The 20,260-nt window shown below is 47.7% G+C and overlaps 1 protein-coding gene across 1 annotated transcript in view; it reads left to right on the plus strand.

Annotated features, from left to right (window-relative positions):
• Positions 1–12,585: 12,585 nt before the first annotated feature.
• Positions 12,586–20,260, plus strand: part of DMBT1 (deleted in malignant brain tumors 1) — a 70,885-nt gene continuing 63,210 nt past the window's right edge. The window contains exons 1-2 of the mRNA XM_063607536.1: positions 12,586–12,646; positions 17,973–18,002. Coding sequence (XP_063463606.1) covers positions 12,586–12,646; positions 17,973–18,002 — 91 coding nt within the window. The remainder of the gene's footprint in view (positions 12,647–17,972; positions 18,003–20,260) is intronic.

Consider the following 20,260-nt stretch of genomic DNA (forward strand, 5'->3'; position numbering starts at 1 on the left):
CTGCCATTTCTTATTCTATCTTCTGTCTTTATAAAATTCGTCTCTTACCACTTTATAAAATTTGTCAAGAACCTGCCAGAGCTCCCCATTTTCTACTGAATTAAGTACAGAGTCCTCTATGAGCTCTTTGAGATCACTGCCTTGCAGCCCAAACTTCCTTTCTTCTATTCCCAAATGAATATGAGACTGCATCAATGTGAATCTCCACCTGGGTTTGTAGCCAGGCGGGCATGCTCAGCATCTGTAGGCCTCAGTTCTCACACACCTGGCCATGCATCACCTTCGCCTGGGAATTGTGTCTATTTCACCACAATTAAAATAATCTGGGAAGCTTGAAAAAAATCTCTAGGCCTTATATCAACCTTAGCATATGAAAATCCGTGGGGTGTGAGGCCCAGGCATGCATATTTTAAACCAACACACCCGATGATGCTTATATACTGCCCAGCACAGCTCATGGCCCCGAATTTGGAATCAGTCTTGAGCAACCTGTCAGTCTGCCACTGCATTTAGCAACATAGAAACACAAAAAGGACTTTTAATGGGCTCCTACTCTCTGTAAGTTTCTATGGTTCAGTTAAGACACTTTCCAGAAGGTCCTGGAACTTATCTCCTGTATCCTCAGAAAGGGCCTCCTAACCTTTGGGCCACAAAGCATTGAGAAGAAAGTAGGTTCGTAGTCTAACCAGGAAGCCAGTGTAGAAAAATCTGACTCTCTTTCCCTCTTCGTATCTTATCTCTACTCACCTACTAGCTTTCTAACAGTTACTACTAGAAAGGCAGTGCCTTATCAAGGAGTTACAAGGTGATAAACCATTGGAAACCCGTAAAGAGGCAGCAGGTGCCATTCGGATCTCAATTTCCTCCTCAAAAAATAAGAGACATTGATTAGGGGGCCTCTAAATTCTTGTATTGGGAAAAAAATATAAAAAGACAGCCATTTCTAATAAATCCATTTTGCTAATTCTCATATGCATGTCTTTTATGCAATTTTTAATGTGAAATTGGGAATTGTCTCGCAATTGAGATGTACTTTTAATGTGCTGTTCCCTTCCTCTCTCACTGTGGTCATTAACATGTTTTAGATATAATCCATGATGTACTATAATCAAGAACACTTGGAATATTTTATGTTGGGGACACAGCCTTTCCCTCCCTGTTGAGTGTTTAGTTTTTTTCCCTTCTCTTTGCTGTCTGAGGAGAGAGAAGAAAAAAGCCCTATGGGAGAATTCTTGAGAGAATAGCAATTTTAGGAGAAAATCTACCCTCCCAGAGGCCTTGTTAGCCCAGGTAATGCTTGAGAACATTGCCTGGGGATGCTGGGAGTGAGGAGGAGGGAGAGGAGAAGGGGACAGGGACCCAGATGTGGGCTTCCTGGGTCTCACGGAGCACTCTGCTGGCCTAGAAAAGGGAAAGGCCCCTGGGAGTCTTGGGTGCTAAAAAACAGACAAAAGAAATTTTAACAAAGTCAAAGGTGATATTTCTGGCAGCTGTGAATTGAAATGAGCAGCTGCCAGCTCTGGGCAGCATTCTAAGTGTTACCCAGAAAAGCAGAGCTGCTCTGCAGGAGCTGAGGTTGTGGGGAGGAAGAAGGCCCAGGAGCTGAGCTCATCCCTTCTCCCCGTTTCATCACTTCCAACATCTCTGTGATGTGGAAACATGATTTGAAAGCCACAGCCCTTCTCCCAGGCAAGCCTTCCATGAGGCCACGTGGGAAACATTTTTCCAGGCCCTGGGAACAGAAGTAATGCCTACAAACAGCAAATGGTTAAGTCCTATAAGCACTGATCTTGTTTCTTTGTTTGCTTTGGCTGCTAGGAAGCTTAGAGCCACAATTCAAGTTGATCTCTTGTAGCCAAGTCCCTCCAGTGGAAGGCCTTGTGGTATTCCTCAATTTTATGTTCTCAATGTACCCTGCCTTTGTTTCCCTAGTCTACCATTATTTTTCCATTTATGTGGTCTTCCTAACCACTTCATTCTTTGCTGTTGCTTTGTGTGCAGTTGTGAAAATTGCATCAAATGCTTTGGAGAAAGGCAAACAAACTGCCTAAGTTGCCACAGTCTTGGGGAGGACGTTACTGCAGAGGTGATGGAGGGTGCAGCTGCTCCACTCCACCTGGGGGACGAGTGGCAGCTCCTTTCATGGGTCTGACGCTCCCCCTTTCTGGAACTGCCAGGACCAGGACCAGCTCTTTGCTGTGCTGGACCTCCTGGCTCCCCTGGTGCTGACCCCTCAGTCCCATCAAAACCACCAGCAAGGTGGCCTTGAATGCCACGAAAAAGCATGTTTGTTCACGTACATCCACTGCAATGGGTGTTGTTTATGCATCTGCTGTGAGTTACTGCCATATGCATGGGCACAAACATATGCATGCTCACACACGTGCACACACACACACAGGTGCTCCCACACAACATGTGCCCCCTGCATGCACACACATGCAACCAGACGTGCACACATGCATGCATGCACCTCCCTACATACAAACATGTGCCCCTGTACATGTGCACACACACACCCATGCCCACGCACACATATGTGCACACCCATGCACCCATACCTATGCGCACACGCACCTGCCCACACTTCAGCACTTGTACACACAGCACACATGCACACACACACACAGGCACTGGCTCCTGGGCCTGGTGCTATGATGAGGAAGAAGGAAATATAAATGGAATATTTCCCACTCAAGGAACTAGCTGAGTGCCAGTGATAGCTTCATGGAGGCCATCCATCGCGGTTTCCCTCCTCACTGGTCAGGCATAGGGACCCCATTGTGGCCATGCCCCCCTTTAGCTTTGGTGACACCAGTGGCTCTTTTGTCCTTTGGTTTGGCTGAGTGTTGTGTGCTTGTCATTGCCCTATACGTGTTTAAAACTCTTCCTTTGTTCCAATTTCCTTAGAGTATTTGTTGTGGTTTTTAATACTACCTGCCAAGCTCTCAACCACGGCTGACTTGGTAGTTGTTGACAAGTGAGCAGTGGATTTGGGCCTCTGCCTTAAACTCTATGTGAACCAGCTCTCTGGGACAGAGGGCACGGCCAGGGCTTCAGGGCCCCCAGGGCCTTACCTGCCACTGAGCTCACTTTGGGACTACAGTAGGCTCTTCAGCCAACATGGGCAACAGATCCTTGCCCCCCTCCTTTTTTAAGACTTTCCTTCCGGGTGATGGGTGTTCTCTGAGCCACTCAACTTGGCCCACTTTGCTTACAGTCCCGAGCCATGACCACCATCCTCAGTGTAGGAATAATAGGCTGGCAGAGACAACGTCTCCATGACTGGAGCGTGGGTGGCTTGGGCTGATACCCTGCCCAGAGGCCCTACAAGGGCCCTACTGGGCCCCTGCTCAGAACCGGGCTCCTGTGTATCTTCCCTCCAATCCTGGGGCACGGTGAGTTGTGAAGGCACAGTACCGTTTGTCACCAGAGTCCCCTGCCTCCTGTTGCTCATGCTGCCTTCCTTTTCTGCCCCCGTGTGGTTTCACTGACTTGAAAGGCCCATGCTTCTGGCTGAAGGTGAGAAAGAGAGGTGGATAGAGCATGCCGGGCCCCGAGGAGAAGGCAGGCTGGCTGGGCTGTAGGTCAGAGGGCAGGAGGACTGTAAGCAGGGCCCAGATGTGCACAGAGGATGACTTTAGGGGAGGTGACCACATAATATCCCAACCCAACCCACTTGCTTGGTTAAGGGGAAGGGGGCTGAAGCAATCACTGCCCCTGAAGCAAGAGGGGCGCCTGTAGTCCCAGTTGCTCAGGAGGCTGAGGCAGGAGAATGACATGAACCCGGGAGGTGGAGCTTGCAGTGAGCCAAGATCTTGCCACTGCACTCCAGCCTGGGTGACACAGCGAGACTCCATCTCCAAAAAAAAAAAAAAAAAAAAGAAGCAGGACTGGGGCCAGGTGTGGTGGTTCACACCTGTAACCCCAGCACTTTGGGAGGCCGATCACCTGAGGTTGGGAGTTCAAGGCCAGCCTGACCAACATGGAGAAACCTCATCTCTACTAAAAATACAAAATTAGCCAGGAGTGGTGGTGCATACCTGTAATCCCAACTACGTGGGAGGCTGAGGCAGGAGAACTGCTCGGATCTGGGAGGTGGAAGTTGCGGTGAGCCAAGATTACGCCATTGCACTCCAGCCTGGGTAACAAGAGCAAAATTCCGTCTCAAAAAAAAAAAAAAAAAAAAAAAAAAAAGAAAAAAGGAAGAAAGAAAGAAAAGAAAAAAGAAAAAAAAAGCAGCCGGACTGGGACCTGTGGCCCTAGCTAGAGGCTGTGCCGTGGAGCTTGGTCTTCATGTGGAACACACTGGGGTTGCCACTGAAGGGTTTATTTCACAGGACAATATCGGATTTGCCTTGTGATTTTTAGGGATCTCTCCAGCTTCTGTGCCCAGGGGCCTTGTCTTTATTCCACTTTGGCTCCTTAGCCCCATGGCCACACCCTGACCATAGCAGCTTCCAGGACTGTGGTCTGATGTGCCAGTCTCCACTCGGCCCAGGGCCCCAGCGCTCCCTTCCCTGATGGCAGCCACATGGCTGGTGATAGAGCCGCATCCCATTTCCCTGGTACCTCATACAACCATTCCCCAGCCCCGATATCACACCCATGACCCTCTGTTTGCCCGCCTTCCAGACCCTCACCCCTGGAACCACCTGGGGCTGTTTTCTTCACCCTAACCCATGGGGCCGAGTGCAGCTGCCAAAGACCCCACAGTCGAGTGGGTGTGGACTCCTCTTATGTGTGGCCCAACCCCAGCTGCTGCTGGGCTCTTGTTAGTCCTTCTGTGTACCTTAGGTCAGGGCCCTGTCCTACCCTCTCCAGGGCTAAATGCCCTCGGTGTGCAGGTTAAGCTTTCATTTAGGTGGAGATGACCAGTGAGTAGTTGGAGGATGGACAGGAAGCAGGCACTGGGTGGAGAGGGCCAGGGTCAGTGGGAGTAGCTGGAGCCCATCAGGGGTGGGAGGGAGAAGAGGGCTGCAGCAGAGCCTGGAATGCACTCACTGTCCCCAGAGCCCACCCCTCCCGCTGGGTTACCTGTCTCATATGGTGGCATCCACACTTGGCAATGAATCCAATCAGACCTGGGAGTCATTTGGGCTCCTTGGTCCCCTTTGTCCCCACTCCCCTGATATCCATTCAGCCCCCAGCTCATGTTTCTCACTGTAGTTCCCATCATCTCTGAAATATGTTCCTTCCCCATGGCCGCTGGCTCTGCTTCATCCCTGGAGCGCAGGGTCCATGACTTATTCACCTGCGTGTGCCTTGATGGGGAGCTGGCCTGGCAAACAGACCAGTGTTCCTTACAAGTTTGCTTCATGCAAATGTTATCTGTGTTGTGCAAGCCTCAGAATCCCCTGGAGGGCGTGTTATAACACAGATTGCTGGGTCCCACACTGCAGCCTCAGATTTTGCAGTTCTAGCAAGTTGTCAGGCGATGCTGATGCTAGCGGTCTAGGGCCTGTGCTTTGAGAACCAGCGCTCTCGTGCATGGACTGATTGGCTGCAACTATGCTGGTACTCAACGTATGGTCTGGTCCATTCAGATGGAAGTGGCTCAGGGGTCCATGCAACAATTAGAATGCCCTTAGATCCATCTGCTTTCTTTTCTTTTCTTTTCTTTTCTTTTGAGGTGGAGTCTCTGTGACCCAGGCTAGAGTGCAATGGTGTGATCTCAGTTCGCTGCAACCTCCACCTCCTGGGTTCAAGCGATTCTCCTGCCTCAGCCTCCTGGGTAGCTGGGATTACAGGCCACCACCATGCCAGACTCATTTTTGTATTTTTGGTAGAGACGAGGTTTCACCATGTTGACAAGACTGGTCTCGAACTACTGACCTCAGGTGATCCACCCGCCTCGGCCTCTCAAAGTGCTGGGATTACAGGCCTGAGCCACCGAACCCGGCCCGATCCATCTGCTTTTTGTGGCATCCTTATTCTACTGGACTTCCAGGCAATTCCAGCCAATTGTAACTTGTTTTCACACACTTGTTTTCACACAACTCAGTAAAACCCACCCCACTGTCCCCACTGTCCCCATTGTTCAGGAACTGTGCAGTTGTTTGCTAGGCTTAAGGACAGGTCTGATTTGGGGTACACTTGAAAGAGTCCCATATCTCTTATGTACCAGGGCTTCATGTGTGGGATTTGGGAGGGCAGTCATGCTGATAAGCATTTAGAGGTGCCCAGAACAGTTCTTTATGCAGGAAGGACGATGACAGGTTCCATTATCTTGATAAGAGTTTCTTTTGGATGCCATCCAATTTCCTTGTCCTCGTTCTTTGCTCCCCAAGCAAACTATTGGTATATAATTTTGTCCCTCAAGCAGCCTAATTCTGGAGCCAAAGTATACACCCTATTGGAAATAAATGAATTGGCCTCCTGGTTTACCAATTAGTGTTTGGTGAGTACAATTAGTGTACCTGGGTTTCCTGGAACCTGATCACTCTGGGCTGAGCAAACTCCGAAAGGCTGGCTTAGTGATGCTATCCCGCCTGAAATGCTACCCCCGGCTGGTGCTTTGGTGACTTTGTTCTTGGACCTGAAACCAGGGTTTCTTTGCTCAGTTCCAATAACCCTTTGGAGAGGCAGCACACTGTGCTTCACCAAGCTCAAGTGCCTTAATGGGAAAGAGTTGCAAAATAACTTCGGGAGGACGGTGATTGTTGGTGAAACAGAATGGCTCTTGGGATCTGGGGTGGAGGAATGAGGATAGCACAGAGGATCCGGGAGTGGGAGTCACAGCTTCAATCTCCTTTTATTTTCCCTCTTTGCTGTAAGCCTCCCCTGAACTGCTAGTTGCCTTCGTGATTATAACCAGGTCAATGTAGATCTAGTGTTGCCATTAAAAATATTCTTTCTTCACTCTTTTGGGGATAGGCCACTTACCACCTTTTGTAGGGCTTATGTCAAAAAATCTGCACTCTCCCTGATGACCTCAGAGCCAGTTTTCCTTCTCTACCCATTCCTTTGAATGGTTCTGAATAGCAAGATGTCCTTTGGTGTAGAGGACTCAAACCTACCATTTGAATGGAAACATAGTCTTTTGGTGGGAAGGGGAAAGATTCAGAGTCTTTTGGAAAAATACCAGGCTTTGGGGTCAGACATCGATTTAAGCTCTGGCTCTGCCAGTTTCTGGGTGTGTGACTTTGAGCAAGTTACTTAACCTCTCTGAGCCTCAGATTTCTCATACCAGGGGCAGTTAGTAGGTAAATGTGATGCCCTATCCAAAGTCGTCCTCCCTACCACAGCTATTCTCTATGCCATTGCCTTGTTCATTTCCTCCATAATTCTTACCACAATCTGAAACCCTTCTCCCTGCTGATTGATTTCTTGTCTGTTGTCTGTTTTGCCTCCCTGTGAGGACAGGGAGCATGTCCATCTGGCATCAGGCTGCAGCCCCACCCCCTAGAGCACTCCCTAGAGCAGTGTCTGGCACATTGGAGGCATCAGCGTGTATTTGCTGAATGAGCAGATGAATGAACAGCATTATCCTTCGGCAAACACAGAACTCACTTGAACCATCTGTGCAAAGGGGCCTGGTCCTCCTCTTCCAGATCTGCCCATGCTCATCCAGTCAATCAATCTGCAGACCTATCTATCTATCTATCTATCTATCTATCTATCTATCTATCTATCTATCTATCTATCTATCTGCATATATATATATATATATATATATATATATATATATATATACAATTTTTTTCGAGATGGAGTCTTGCTCTGTTGTCTAGGCTGGAGTGCAGTGCCGTGATCTCAGCTCACTGCAACCCTTGCCTCCTGGGTTCAAGTGATTCTTCTGCCTCAGCCTCCTGAGTAGCTTGGACTACAGGCATGTACCACATTCCCAGCGAATTTTTTAGTATTTTTAGTAGAGACAGGGTTCGCCATGTTGGCCAGGCTGGTCACAAACTCAAGTGATCCACCCACCTTGGCCTCCCAAAGTGCTGGGATTACAGGCATGAGCCACCGTGCCTGGCCTGAATGCAGATATTTCTTGAGCGTCTACTACTATGTGTGAAGCATTGTTCTAGGTTCTGAGTATACAGCAATGGATAAAACAGACAAAAATCCCACCTTGTATAGCTTGCATTTTAGTCAGAGCAGACAGGCAAAAGAATAAAGAAGTGAAATAGAAGGTGGCCAGATGGTGAGGAGTGCCATGGGGAGAGGATGGGAGTGTTAGGGAGTGCTGGGGAGGGGCAGTCGGTAAGGCTGCATGGAGGAGGTGCTATGTGAGAAAATCTCTGGAGGAGGGGAAGGAGTGAGTCTCCAGCCATTTGGGGAAAAAGTCTTCAGGCACAGGGAGCAGCAAGTGCAAAGGCCCTGGGGCTGGATGATGGTTACAGGGGGCAAGGGGGAGAGAGAGGCAGGGGTATCTTGTGCAGGGCCTTATAAACCATGGGAGGGCTTTGAGCCTTACTCTGAGCAAGATGGGAGGCATGCAATGGGATTTCTGTGTGTCAGGGGTCCCTAGAGGGCTGTGTTTGTTGCTGGAAGATTCCGCGGTTGGATGGCATCCTGATGAACGTGGAGCTCATCTGTCCTTCAGATGGGGGGCAGCAGCTGCCGTGAGTGCTGTCCTGGACATGGTCTCAGCTCTGTGTGTCATTTCCCCTCTCTGGACCTCATCGTCTCCAGCTGGAGGCTGAGTGGTGGAGGAGAACTGGCTCGTCACCAGCCCCCGTTGAACCACAAGACTTCTTTCTGGGGACCCCTGGACAGCATGGGTGAGCCGCTCACAATCCCCACCTTCAAAGCCATTGCCTGCTGAGCACCTGCTCTGCTGGGGCACTGGGATCACAGAGGGGCAGCAGGAGACAACGGGTCTCAGCTTGATCCTCAAAGCCCAGCAGGGAGGTGTGGGGCAGTGGGGGGTGGGGGGAGTGAGTGAAGAAGGGTAGGAAGGGGTCCCCTTATAACCCGATTGGGAAGACCGGCTCTCTGAGCAACAAAAATGAGCGACATTATAAATATCAGACATACAATGTGAAAAGATTGTTACAACAGTAACAATGACCGGCAATTATGGTGTGCTACTCAATGAGGGTAAAATTAGAGTTTGGGGTCAGACTGACACCTGAAGGGGAGCCCTGGTCACACAGATTACGGGATTCAGGGACTGGAAGGCAAACAGCAGCAGCCGGAAGGTGCTACAGCCCCGACCCTTCCCACCAGGCTCCCCGTCCTTCTGTCCCCCTCGTCTGTCTGTCAGGTCACAGGGCTCCTGGCTCAGAAATCAGAGACCCCTCAGAGGTGGGAGGTGGGAGGGGCCCTGGGCTGCCTCCCGGATCTCCGTCTTCCTCTGGCTTCCCAGGGCACTGGTCTGTGGGTAGAAAGAATCTTTAGAAGAAGGAGATCAACGGGCTGTTTTGGGAAGTCTGCCTGGGACCCCAGCTCAGCTTCGTGGCAGGGATGTGTGCCTGGCAGCCCCAGGGGCCCTGCTGGGCCTCTCAGTGCCCTGTCTTATGAAGGGAGGTCTTGGCTTCCCACAGGTAATCCTCAGCTCTGACGGCAGGTGGCCCTAGGGGAGGGGCCTGGAAGGGGACTCCCTCACCACAGTCAGGAGCATTCCACTGGCCTGTTTTATGTTTTGGGGCTTCCCCATGAATTCCAATTTAGGAAAGGATTCTGTAGCTTTAAAAAAAAAAAAAGCCACACGTGGCTGGGCGCGGTGACTCATGCCTGTAATCTCAGAACTTTGAGAGGCCGAGGCAGGCAGATCGCAAGGTCAAGAGATCGACACCATCCTGGCCAACATGGTGAAACCCTGTCTCTACTAAAAATACAAAAGTTAGCTGGGTGTGGTGATGCACGCCTGTAGTTCCAGCTACTCGGGAGGCTGAGGCAGGAGAATCGCTTGAACTCGGGAGGCGGAGGTTGCAGTGAGCAGAGATTGCACCACTGCACTCCAGCCTGGGCGACAGAACAAGACTCCATCTTAAAATAAATAAGTTAATAAATGGCCACATATGATCCAGGGGGCTCTTCCCCATAACGACCAGTCCTCTGGTGCTGGGATTTAGGGGCTTGGTCCCACCTCCTGGAGTGTGCTGTGGGGGTGCCGCTGGCTTAATTGCCTGGGGAAGGTGCTTTACAAATGGGGCCCGGGCGCCGAGTCTCTGAGCTTTAATGGGCTTATCTTGCTTCCTGTTGTTCTTCATGGCAGTTCTGGGGTGAATAAAGTGGAACTTTGTGGTTGTGGTCTTCCAACCCCTGCTGTTTAAGCAGATGCTTCTAACCAGTAGGAAGGGGAAGATGAGGGTCCTCTGGCAGGGGCTGCTGCTGGAGGAGGTTGTCCCCCTGAACCCTTCTCTTCGTCCAAGGAAAGACCTCCCTAAATGGTGTCTTATGAGCCACAAAATGGCCTTGGGACAAGATGAGGCACCTGACGGTGAAGGCTGAGGTCCCACACAGTGTTGGCAGGTGGCCCTCAAGCCCATTGTCTTCTGCCCGCATGCCCAGGACCGCCACATCCTTCCTGTTCCACTGACGTCACCCATTTCCCACCTGGGATGCCTACCTGGGCTGGCTTTGAAATGACAGCTAGGCTTCACCACTTCCTTCTTCCTGGTATCTCCTGAACAAAAAGCTCACAAACCCTTATTGTCTCAGGATCTTTTCTGCTAACTACCATGGGCAAAAGATGCAGTCAAAACAACAAAAACGGGGAGGTTACGCAGTTCAGAAAATCCCACACATTCTCAAGAAGGGTGTCCCCGGCAAGCTGAGAGATACCTGGGACATCATGCTTTCCTGGAGGGGAAGGCTCCCTGCCCCCATTCCTGCACAGCCGGGAGAGTCGCTCCTGTTCGTCATCCCATCTTCTCGCTCTCATTTGCTGGGCTGACCTCTGCTGGTATTTCAAGACTGTTTGGTGCCACCCTCTCTGAGAGATGGCCTCCCTCATCTGATTTAGATGCTTTTCTTTACCTTCTCATAGCAGCTTGTACTAATACTTGCTACCCCCTGTTGAAATTGTCACCAGGCAGGTCTGTCTCTAAGACCAGACAGTCTGCTTTTGTCTTGGAAGGACACTTATTACCCCTTCCTGTTCACAGGTATTTAGTATTCTTACCATCATCTTTCCCTGCTGTGCTCCCGGCAGACAATTCTAATCTGTCATGACACTCTGATGATCCCAGACCCAGCTGCATTATCATTCTCAGTCCAACACTCCAGGAACCAAGGGATCACAATCCCCTTCTAAGAGGAATCCAGCATGTGCCCGGTCTTGGGCATTCCCAGGTAGGTGAGTAAACCTGTTCTCTCGTCACCCAGTGCTTATCAGTTGCTGATCTGGCAGTAGGAGGATGAAACACAGTGAGCCTATTCTGTGTTCCTGTTCTACTCAAGGGGTGAAGAGGCACCTGGAAACAACAGGAAGAGTTGTAGGATTAAAAAGGACATCCAAGATTGAATGTAACTTTCATCTGGATGAAGCCAAAGGCAGACTTCCAGCCCTAAATTCTGACTGGTGGCTGACACAGGACATGGGTTCATGGTACCCTTCTAGAATGCAGCATAGACTACTGATGAACAGTGCGTGGCAAAGAAGCCAAGTGTCATTTCATGGCCTCAGCCTCTCAGCTGAGAAGCAGGGCACAGCTCACCCAGGCTAGGAAAACAGAGGCAAGTCCTGGAAAGCTGTCTGCTTTTAACCAAGAGTTACTGGCCATCAAGTGTCTTGGTTAAAAAATAAGTGTCAGGCAACCTTCTTGGTAGAGTGTGTGGGGGGGATTATCAGAGTCTGGTAATGACTTCTGAGGGTCCCAAAGAGTGAAGTGATATTTACATAGCAAATCCAAGGAGGGGGATTGTGTGCAATATAGGTGGAGGTTGGGGGCAGGTTTTGTGGGTTTGCCAAGCTCCAAGGGTCATACAATGTGCATGTCAAGGACAAGAAATCAAAGCCATGTGAAATGGTTGGAGGTGGTTCAGTTTGAGGTCATGTGTTTCTCAGCTCCTGTTGTGGAATTAGTGTGAGACCCAGAAGACTGTGGCCAAAGCCATTATGGACCCATGGTCTCTGTGGAATCATCCCTCATGACTTCTGCTCTCTGATCACATCCACACTCATGTCATCCTCGTTCTTCCAAGGTGAGGTTACTAGCACTGCACAGGGGCCGATGAGAGCATGTCCTGCCAGGAAAAACCATCCCAAAGAGATGCTTTCCCCCTTGGCACTGTGTCCTGTATTTGCTCAGCAGCCCACATCCTGTTCTGCCCCAAACCTTGGGGCAGACTTCCCACAGATGAATTTGAACTCCCCAAGATTAAAATCAAGCCCGTATTCAGGAAACACTTGAGAGTCCTCGAGGTTCACCGAGAAGGAAGTTGGAAATTGTTCACTTATGTCAGTGCATTTGCAGTTGGGCAACAGCCAGATTGTTCATATGGCAATCAATCAAACACACCTAAGTTTTTTCCACATATTAGCCATCGACTGTTAGCAAAAGCCCTCACTTCCTTTATATTGATTTATAGCAGCAGTAGAAATATACCACCCTAGAGGACACACCTCCTTTTAGCTAGGTACCTATAAATGTCCAGGATTTTCTATTCAATTGAGAAGAACCCAGCAAAATGGGGATCTCCACAGTCATCCTTGAAATGTGTCTTTTATGGGGACAAGTTCTATCTACAGGTATTACGTTTAATTATTATATTCATTGATTTCTCTCCTGCAGACCCAATCATGGCAAATTATATCTACTACTTTCCATTACAAGGGAAGTTTCATATCAAAGAGTGGGTAGCACTTTGCTGATAATTGTAATTGTTTGCAGGTATTCAGGAGGAATGGCTCTTTTTTGTTTTGTTTCTGGCTGAGAAATATAAATGGTTGTAGTTAGAAAAAGCCAGTCATTAAGTCAATGTTTTCAGTAAGTCATTCAACTAAAGGAATGATTGATTTGTCTTAGAAAAATCCCTGAAGTTTAGGAAAGGTGGATGTGTATTATTAAGAGGCCCTTAAACTTTGCAGCAATTGGTTAAACACACAATTTGTGTGCTATGAAAACAGGCAGAAAGATTCCCACTGTAAATGCCCTTTATGTGGCTTCTTTCTACAGGTGTGTCTGGCTTGATGGCTAATATTTGCCGAGCAAAATCAGGTCAAGTAATTGAGCGCAGACAAGATCATTAAGACTCCAAGTTTGTCTTGGAATTCCAAGTTTGTCTGTCATGCACAGCTTTAAACAAACACTTGAAGCCCAGTCACTCAAGCATAGCTGTATGTTCTTAGAGAGTCAGATGATAAATGTGAGAGAGCCGTCGGTAGCGCACTCTGATTGCTGCATCTCAATGGCATTTTGCAGAGATACTAGAGGAACAAGTGATTCTCAGTTTGCCTATTCTGTCTCTCTCTTCCTGTCTCTCTGCCTCTCTCTCTCTATCTTTCTCTCTTATCTATTGTGTAGTTATTATCATCTTTTCTCTCCCCTCTCTCTCCCTCTGTTTCTGTCCGTCTGTCTGTGTTTCTCTCTCTCTCTGTATCTTTCTCTCTTATCTATTGTGTAGTTATTATCATCTTTTCTCTCCCCTCTCTCTCCCTCTGTTTCTGTCTGTCTGTGTTTCTCTCTCTCTCTATCTTTCTCTCTTATCTATTGTGTAGTTATTACCATCTTTTCTCTCCCCTCTCTCTCCCTCTGTTTCTGTCCATCTGTGTTTCTCTCTCTCTCTGTATCTTTCTCTTTTTCCCATCTTTTGGGCAGGTATCACCTTTTCTTCCTCCTCCTCCCTCTGTTTCTGTCTCTGCCTTTCTCTCCCCGCCCCCCTCACTGTATCTTCCTGTCTTTCTCATCTATCAGGCAGTTATTACCTTTCCTCCCTCCCTCCTCCCCCTTCTCTGTTTCTCTCTCCATCTCTCTTTCTCTTTATTGGGCAGCTATTATCACCTTTCTCTCTGTCTCTGTCTCTCTTTCTCTTCAACTATTGGGCAACTATTATCACCTCTCCTCTCTCTCTCTATCTGTTTCTCTTCATCTGTCAGGCAGCTATTATCACCTTCCCTCCCCCTCTCTTTTTCTCTGTCACTCTTTCTCATCATCTATTGGGCAGCTCTTATCACTTTTCCTCCCTATTTCTCTCTCTCTCTCTCCCTTTGTTTCTATCTTCTTTCTACCTTCCTTCCATCCCTTTTTCTTTCTCTCCCTCTCTTTATTCATTTCTTTCTTCCTTCTTCTCTTTTATCTTTCCTACTGCCTTTTTTTTTCTTTTATGTCACCTTTTGCTAGATTTATGAATTTCAGGATACAGGGTAAAAATCACCTAATTTTCAGGTAACTTCCGGAACTCTCACTCTCCCCCTAGGCTCAGTGGGGGAAGCTTTGAAGATTAAGGTTCATCTGGTTCGTTGCTTTCATGAAAGCAGCACCTCCCAACCCAGCCCTCACACCCGGGTGGTAGGGAGCAGGCCCACCCCCTGTGATGAGCGTGTGGAGGGTCTGGGGGCCACTAGGCCCAGGACCTCAGGGGAGTGGAGACTGGGCATCCTCATCCTGCCTCCATCAGAAGCATCTGAAACTGGGAGGCTGCGTCCTCAGCCCCAGCTCTTGTCAGTACCGAGTTCACCCTCCAGATTGTCTCTGAACCATGACATGGAATTCACATCAGCCACTGTAGACAGGGAGTGAATTGCCTTGTCTTTATCTACAAAGAAACAACAGGCAGCAGTGCTCTTGGATTGAGGACATTTGTAGTTTGCCCATGATGTTATGTGCATGCATATGGACAGACATGCACACATGTGCATGCATGCCTGTGTTTGCCATTCAGAGGTGGGAATTCATGCTCTCTGAAGTGGACCCGTGTTCTCTTATTTAAATCTTCTAACATTCCTGAAGTTAGGAACAATTATTTCCACATTTCAGATGGGGAAACTGAGGCTCAGAAAGGTTATTGGCTTGTCCAAAGACAGCACTGGTGAGTGGCTGGGTTAGGGCTTGAATCTGGATCAAATTCACTAGCATTCAGATGACAGCTCTGGCCCACTGGCCCTTGCTGCTCCTTGCAGGGAACTGAGGTGATGAACTGAACCGTGGCATCTAACTCAGTGCTTGGAGCCTGACCACAGAGCTTTGCGCTGGAAGTACCGAGGTGGCAGGCACCTGTCAGCTCTGGTCTTCATGCAAACTCTTGAGAAAAACTCAGTATGCCCAGGTTTGTGCTGGGCAGGAAAGGCTGTGGTACCCACTGCTAGCCCCAGCAATGCCCCTCCTCTGCCACTTGCCTGCTGTGGATCCTCTGTGACCCTCAGTTTACTCATTTATAAATGGAGGTTATGTTCCAACCCATGCAGTATCTGGCACATGGACAGAGCCTCAGAACCATTTAGTGTTACTACTCTAGACATTTTCCTCATGTTTTATCCAAAAGCAGCTTCCTAAAAGTAATGTGAGCTCTTGGATTGGATCCTGCAACAGAAAATGAAAAACTGGTGAAATCCAGATAAAGCCTGGAGTAAACTTAGTAGGAAGGTACCAGTGTTTGTTAGCATGAGAATCACTTGAACTCAGGAGGCAGAGGTTGCCGTGAGCCGAGATTGTGCCACTGCACTCCAGCCTGGGTGACAGAGTGAGACTCTGTCTCAAAAAAAAAAAAAAATTAATAAATCATTTTCCAGAAGTGATTCTTCTCCCTTCAGGCAATTTACCACCATTCCCACAATGGCAGCTGGAGTAACCTACAGCTATGTGGTTGATTCTTGGAAGACTACAGATTGGTCTCAGTATATGCAGAAGGGTCTATTCAAAATGTGTGGACACAGCAGAACAAGGAACAACTTCAATGTTGTGTTCCATGCTGTGGATGAGCCTTGTGAAGGCTCTGGCTGGATGAGTTCGACTGCCATGGGATTAGGCAGGATACCTGGGACCTGGCAGTGGGAATTGCATGGTGTCAGGTAGACTGTGTTTAAATGGCCGAGTTTTGAATGGAAGTCTCTCTTAGGCACATCTATCAGCTCGTTCTTGAGTGTGGGAGCAGGGATGGCATGTCAGAAAAGAGGTGGGGATGTTCTGGTACAGAGTTCCCTAGTTTGCTATCTCTGTTGAAAGAATGTTGTGGTTTCTATTGCGAGCTTCTTCTTCATTTTCAGGGATGCATAGCCACATGGTTTCAGTGCCCCCCTTCCTAAGCCATCAATATGAAGCAGGGCAGCTGGGGGAGCCCATCGTGGAGCTCATATTCAGGCTGTTGAGGCAGGTGAAGATGTTCTCTGACATATGGCAAGTCCTGTCACTGGCCTGTTGGTTCCATTAGAGAAATTCAAATCTCTGAACTGTGACTGTCACTGCTCTCAGGACCCACATTTACAAAGAATCTGAAGAGCCGGGCGTGGTGACACATGCCTGTAGTTCCAGCTACTCTAGGGCTGGAGGCAGGAGGCTTGCTTGAACCCAGGAATTTGAATCTAGCCTGGGCAATAGAGCAAGACTCTATCTCTAAAAGTAAAATAATAATCTGATAATTTTGTCAAATGCCTTAATCCTCCTTTTACCAGGAAGTAAAAAGAAAAGGAATAATGAAAGTATGCTGGAATTGTTAATAAGAATTTAAACATAGCAGACCTTTTTTATATCACATACATTTTGGTATATAAACATCATAAAAGACAAAAGAATACCATCACAGGTATTTTTTTTTTTTAGCAAAATAAGATGGTTGAAGTTCTTGTTGCAAAATATCATGTGATGAAATCCCTATCGAAGTGTGTAAGAGTACCGTATTTTATTTTTGTCCTTAGAATTGTATCATTGACCCTGGATTCTTGAATTTGAGAAATTCATCTAGGATATCATCATCTGAAGACTCATAGTCTGAGATTTCTGTTGTACAATCAATTCTACCATTATTAGTATCTGGAGTGCTATATCTTGTCTCTATATTCCTCTTCTGGTTCATCTAATTATTGCAAAAACATCTTCTCTTGTCAGTTTTCTTCTCTTTGCCATCACAAGTAGAAAATGAAAAAATTTGAATTCTTAACTGCATTCAATGAAAGCTAAAAACAGAGTATGAAGAAAGTGTCTCCATTCTTAAAAAAAAATCTTCTTGAAAGATAATACAATACTTTGGGCATGGAAGAATTATGACTTATTTCACTAGTTCGTCTTCCTTCTAGGCAACTTCACCATTCTACCATTTTCTTACTGTTTAATAATTGATGAATAATGATGCAGTACTTTCTTGGATGATGAAATAGTGAAATTCTTCAAGACATAGGAAAAATAAAATCAGAAGCCAATAATGAATCTTGGATTTATAAAAGGATCTAATGGATCCATATGGTGATTACAAGATAGGATGAGTTTTATCCTTTTTAAAAAATGAATAAATACTCTCTCTGATCTTTGAAAGACCTCTAAAATATATAAAAGTTGTGAAATATCAACACTCACGAGTATAGTTAGAACTGCTCAAAAAGAAACTCAAAAGCTACAGTTGAGTCCGATGGACCTTGTCTGGCCTCACTGAATATAAAGATCCAGGGATCTCTAGATTTCCATTTGCTTCAAGATGGAATAAAATGTTTTCAGGTTATGAGTCAGAAGGAACAGAATATCTGACATTAACATATTTTCTTCTTTAGGGGTCATCTGAGTGGCTGTTGTCAATGCCAGCTGTACTCAAATTTCAGACTGGACAACCAGCTTAAGCTGTCTTCTCTTGTCCAGCCCTTTTTTCCAAGCATAGATTACATCCTGTCACCATAAGCTGTAGTGTTAGGGGCCTAGTAAAGAGACATATGCTTCATTACATCTAAAATGATTGAGCTCCTCATATCCAATCCACTTGCTTTAATCCGCTATTGCAGAATTCATTTAGCAAGAACGTCGGGGACACACAAACCCAAGATTGAGCCACAGCGCCCTCTGGTGTGATTGTACGGTGAAGCGAAAGCCAATTTCTGTGACTTGTAGGAAATCATTTCTAAACAGTGTTTCTAAGAGAATTTGTGTTCTTTCCAGGTGGGTGGATCCCAAGGGCTACAGACTACGGTAAGACCTTTTCTTCACTCCTCTTCCCTGGTGGGGTTGGCCAGTTCTCCTCTGCTGCTGTTGGCTAGTTGAGGCTGAGCACAGCTGAGGTCACAGAGCAAACGCCTGCCTTGTCGAACGCAGGAATGCCGGGGGGACAGGAGACGTGGGTGCCAAGACCTGGGGCATGTCTCAAGTGCACACTCGGCCAGTCCCAGCTGTCATTCTCCTTCCTCTTGCTCTCTGACTCTCAGTCATTTATCAGATGAGGTTAGTTTCAGTTTGGTGTGAGGAGAGATAGTTGAAAATAAAGGTCAGTACCTTTTCTTTTTTTTTCTTTTTCTTTTTGAGATGGAGTCTTGCTCTGTCACCAGACTGGAGTGCAGTGGTGCAATCTCAGCTCACTGCAACCTCCGCCTCCTGGGTTCAAGCAATTCTCCTGTCTCAGCCTCCAGAGTAGCTGGGACTACAGGTGCGCGCCACCACGCCCAGCTAAGTTTTGTATTTTTAGTAGAGATGGGGTTTCACCATGTTGGCCAGGATGGTCTTGATCTCTTGACCTCGTGATCCACCCACCTCGGCCTCCCAAAGTGCTGGGGTTACAGGCATGAGCCACTGCGCCGGGCCTACCTTTTCTTTTCACTAGTAATGACAGGTATCTTGAAGATAACTAACATCTACCAAGCACTTGTTATATACCCTGCATAAAATGATTTTCATGTATGAAATGAATTGATATATTAAAAAAAAATACTTAAAATACCACCTGGCACCTAATAAGTGCTCAACTAATGCACATAGTGAGTGCTATTATCATGAAATCTTCCCAAGAACACTTTGAGGTAAGTAATACGATTATACCCATTTTGCAGATGGGAAAACCAGGCCACAGTTAGCTAATTTGTCCATATTTCTATGTCTAAGATTATGTGTCTGGTGAGTAGCAGGGCAGAGATTTGAGGCTAGGATGGGTGCCTCCTCTTACCCCTGCCCTGGTCTTTGACTTTGGCTAAATGTCCCTGCCTCTCCAGTGAGAATGTGCAGAGAACTTTGTGCCCAAGTTTAATTTTTCAGGGCCTTCCATGTGTTCACTTAGGATGACTCTGCTCCTGGGCCCTTGGCCTTGTTGAGGTCAGTCCCTCCCCTTCCAGGACATGACTTGAGAGATCCAGAAATGGCCTGGGAAAGGCAGATTTCTGACCAACACAGAGCAAGGGAGAGGCTGAGGCAGGGAGACCGAGCACTCTCCTGGAGGGACCATTCACAGGGTGACCAGGAGGGGGCGCATTGCCCCGCTGCACCTCTAGGTCATCTCTGATCCAGAAGAGTTGCAGATGGCATAGAAGGTAGGGTGTTTTGCTCGTAAGAGGGGCCCTTCCGAATAAGGCCTCAGGTCTGAACAGGCATCTCCACGGATTATGTCCCTGAGACTGGGGAAGGACAGAGCATGGGAAGTCCAGAATGTACTTTGGGGATACCCTGAAGATGGTCCAGCTGGCCTTTCCTCCCTCTGGGAGGAAAAGCAACCTGCCCCCTCCCTTTGCATCCCATTCCAGCCTCTCACTCTGTGACCACAAGTTTCTCATAATCTCAAACTCACCATTGAAAAGCCACACCCAGGATCTGGCTCCTACTGTCAGGACGGTGGGCCGCACCCCTCAGGACCTGTGCCTGTTTTCCTCACACCATCAATACAGCTTACCCCAGTGGGTGGTCTAGTGGCATCACGTCGGGCAGGAACATGGTGCTTATTGACTTCCCAGCATGGCCAGCTCCACGGTGGGAAGCAGGCTCAATTAGCCCCTCCCAGGAGAGGAGGCTGGAAAAGTAGGTCGAGGCTTGCTCTTGGACTTGATCCTGATGGGACTGGAGAGTGTACTGAAGCATTTTGAGCAAGGAATTGAATTGAATATATTTGTACTTTCTAAAGATAAAACTTGAAAACCACCTGGAGACCAATGAATCCTCTTAGTATAGAAATGGGTGCAGAGTAAGCACTCCATCGATGCTGATTTAATCAATGAATGTGGATGGACTAGAGAAAGGAAGAGCAGACATTGAGGATTCAGCTGGGAGGAGGCCAGGTTCAAGGGGATGAAGGCTTATCTCAGTGAAATGGCAGTGGGAACGACACGGAAGGAATGACCTTGGTGATGTTAGATGTAGGATGTGAGGAGAAGGAGGAGTCGAATATGATGCCCTTATTCCCAGCATGGTTAATATGGAGCATGATGACATCCTTAATTCAAATGGAGGGAAGAGGCTGTGTTGAGTTTGGG

The sequence above is a fragment of the Pan paniscus genome, chromosome 8 (genome assembly GCF_029289425.2).
Source record: "Pan paniscus chromosome 8, NHGRI_mPanPan1-v2.0_pri, whole genome shotgun sequence".
Taxonomy (NCBI): domain Eukaryota; kingdom Metazoa; phylum Chordata; class Mammalia; order Primates; family Hominidae; genus Pan; species Pan paniscus.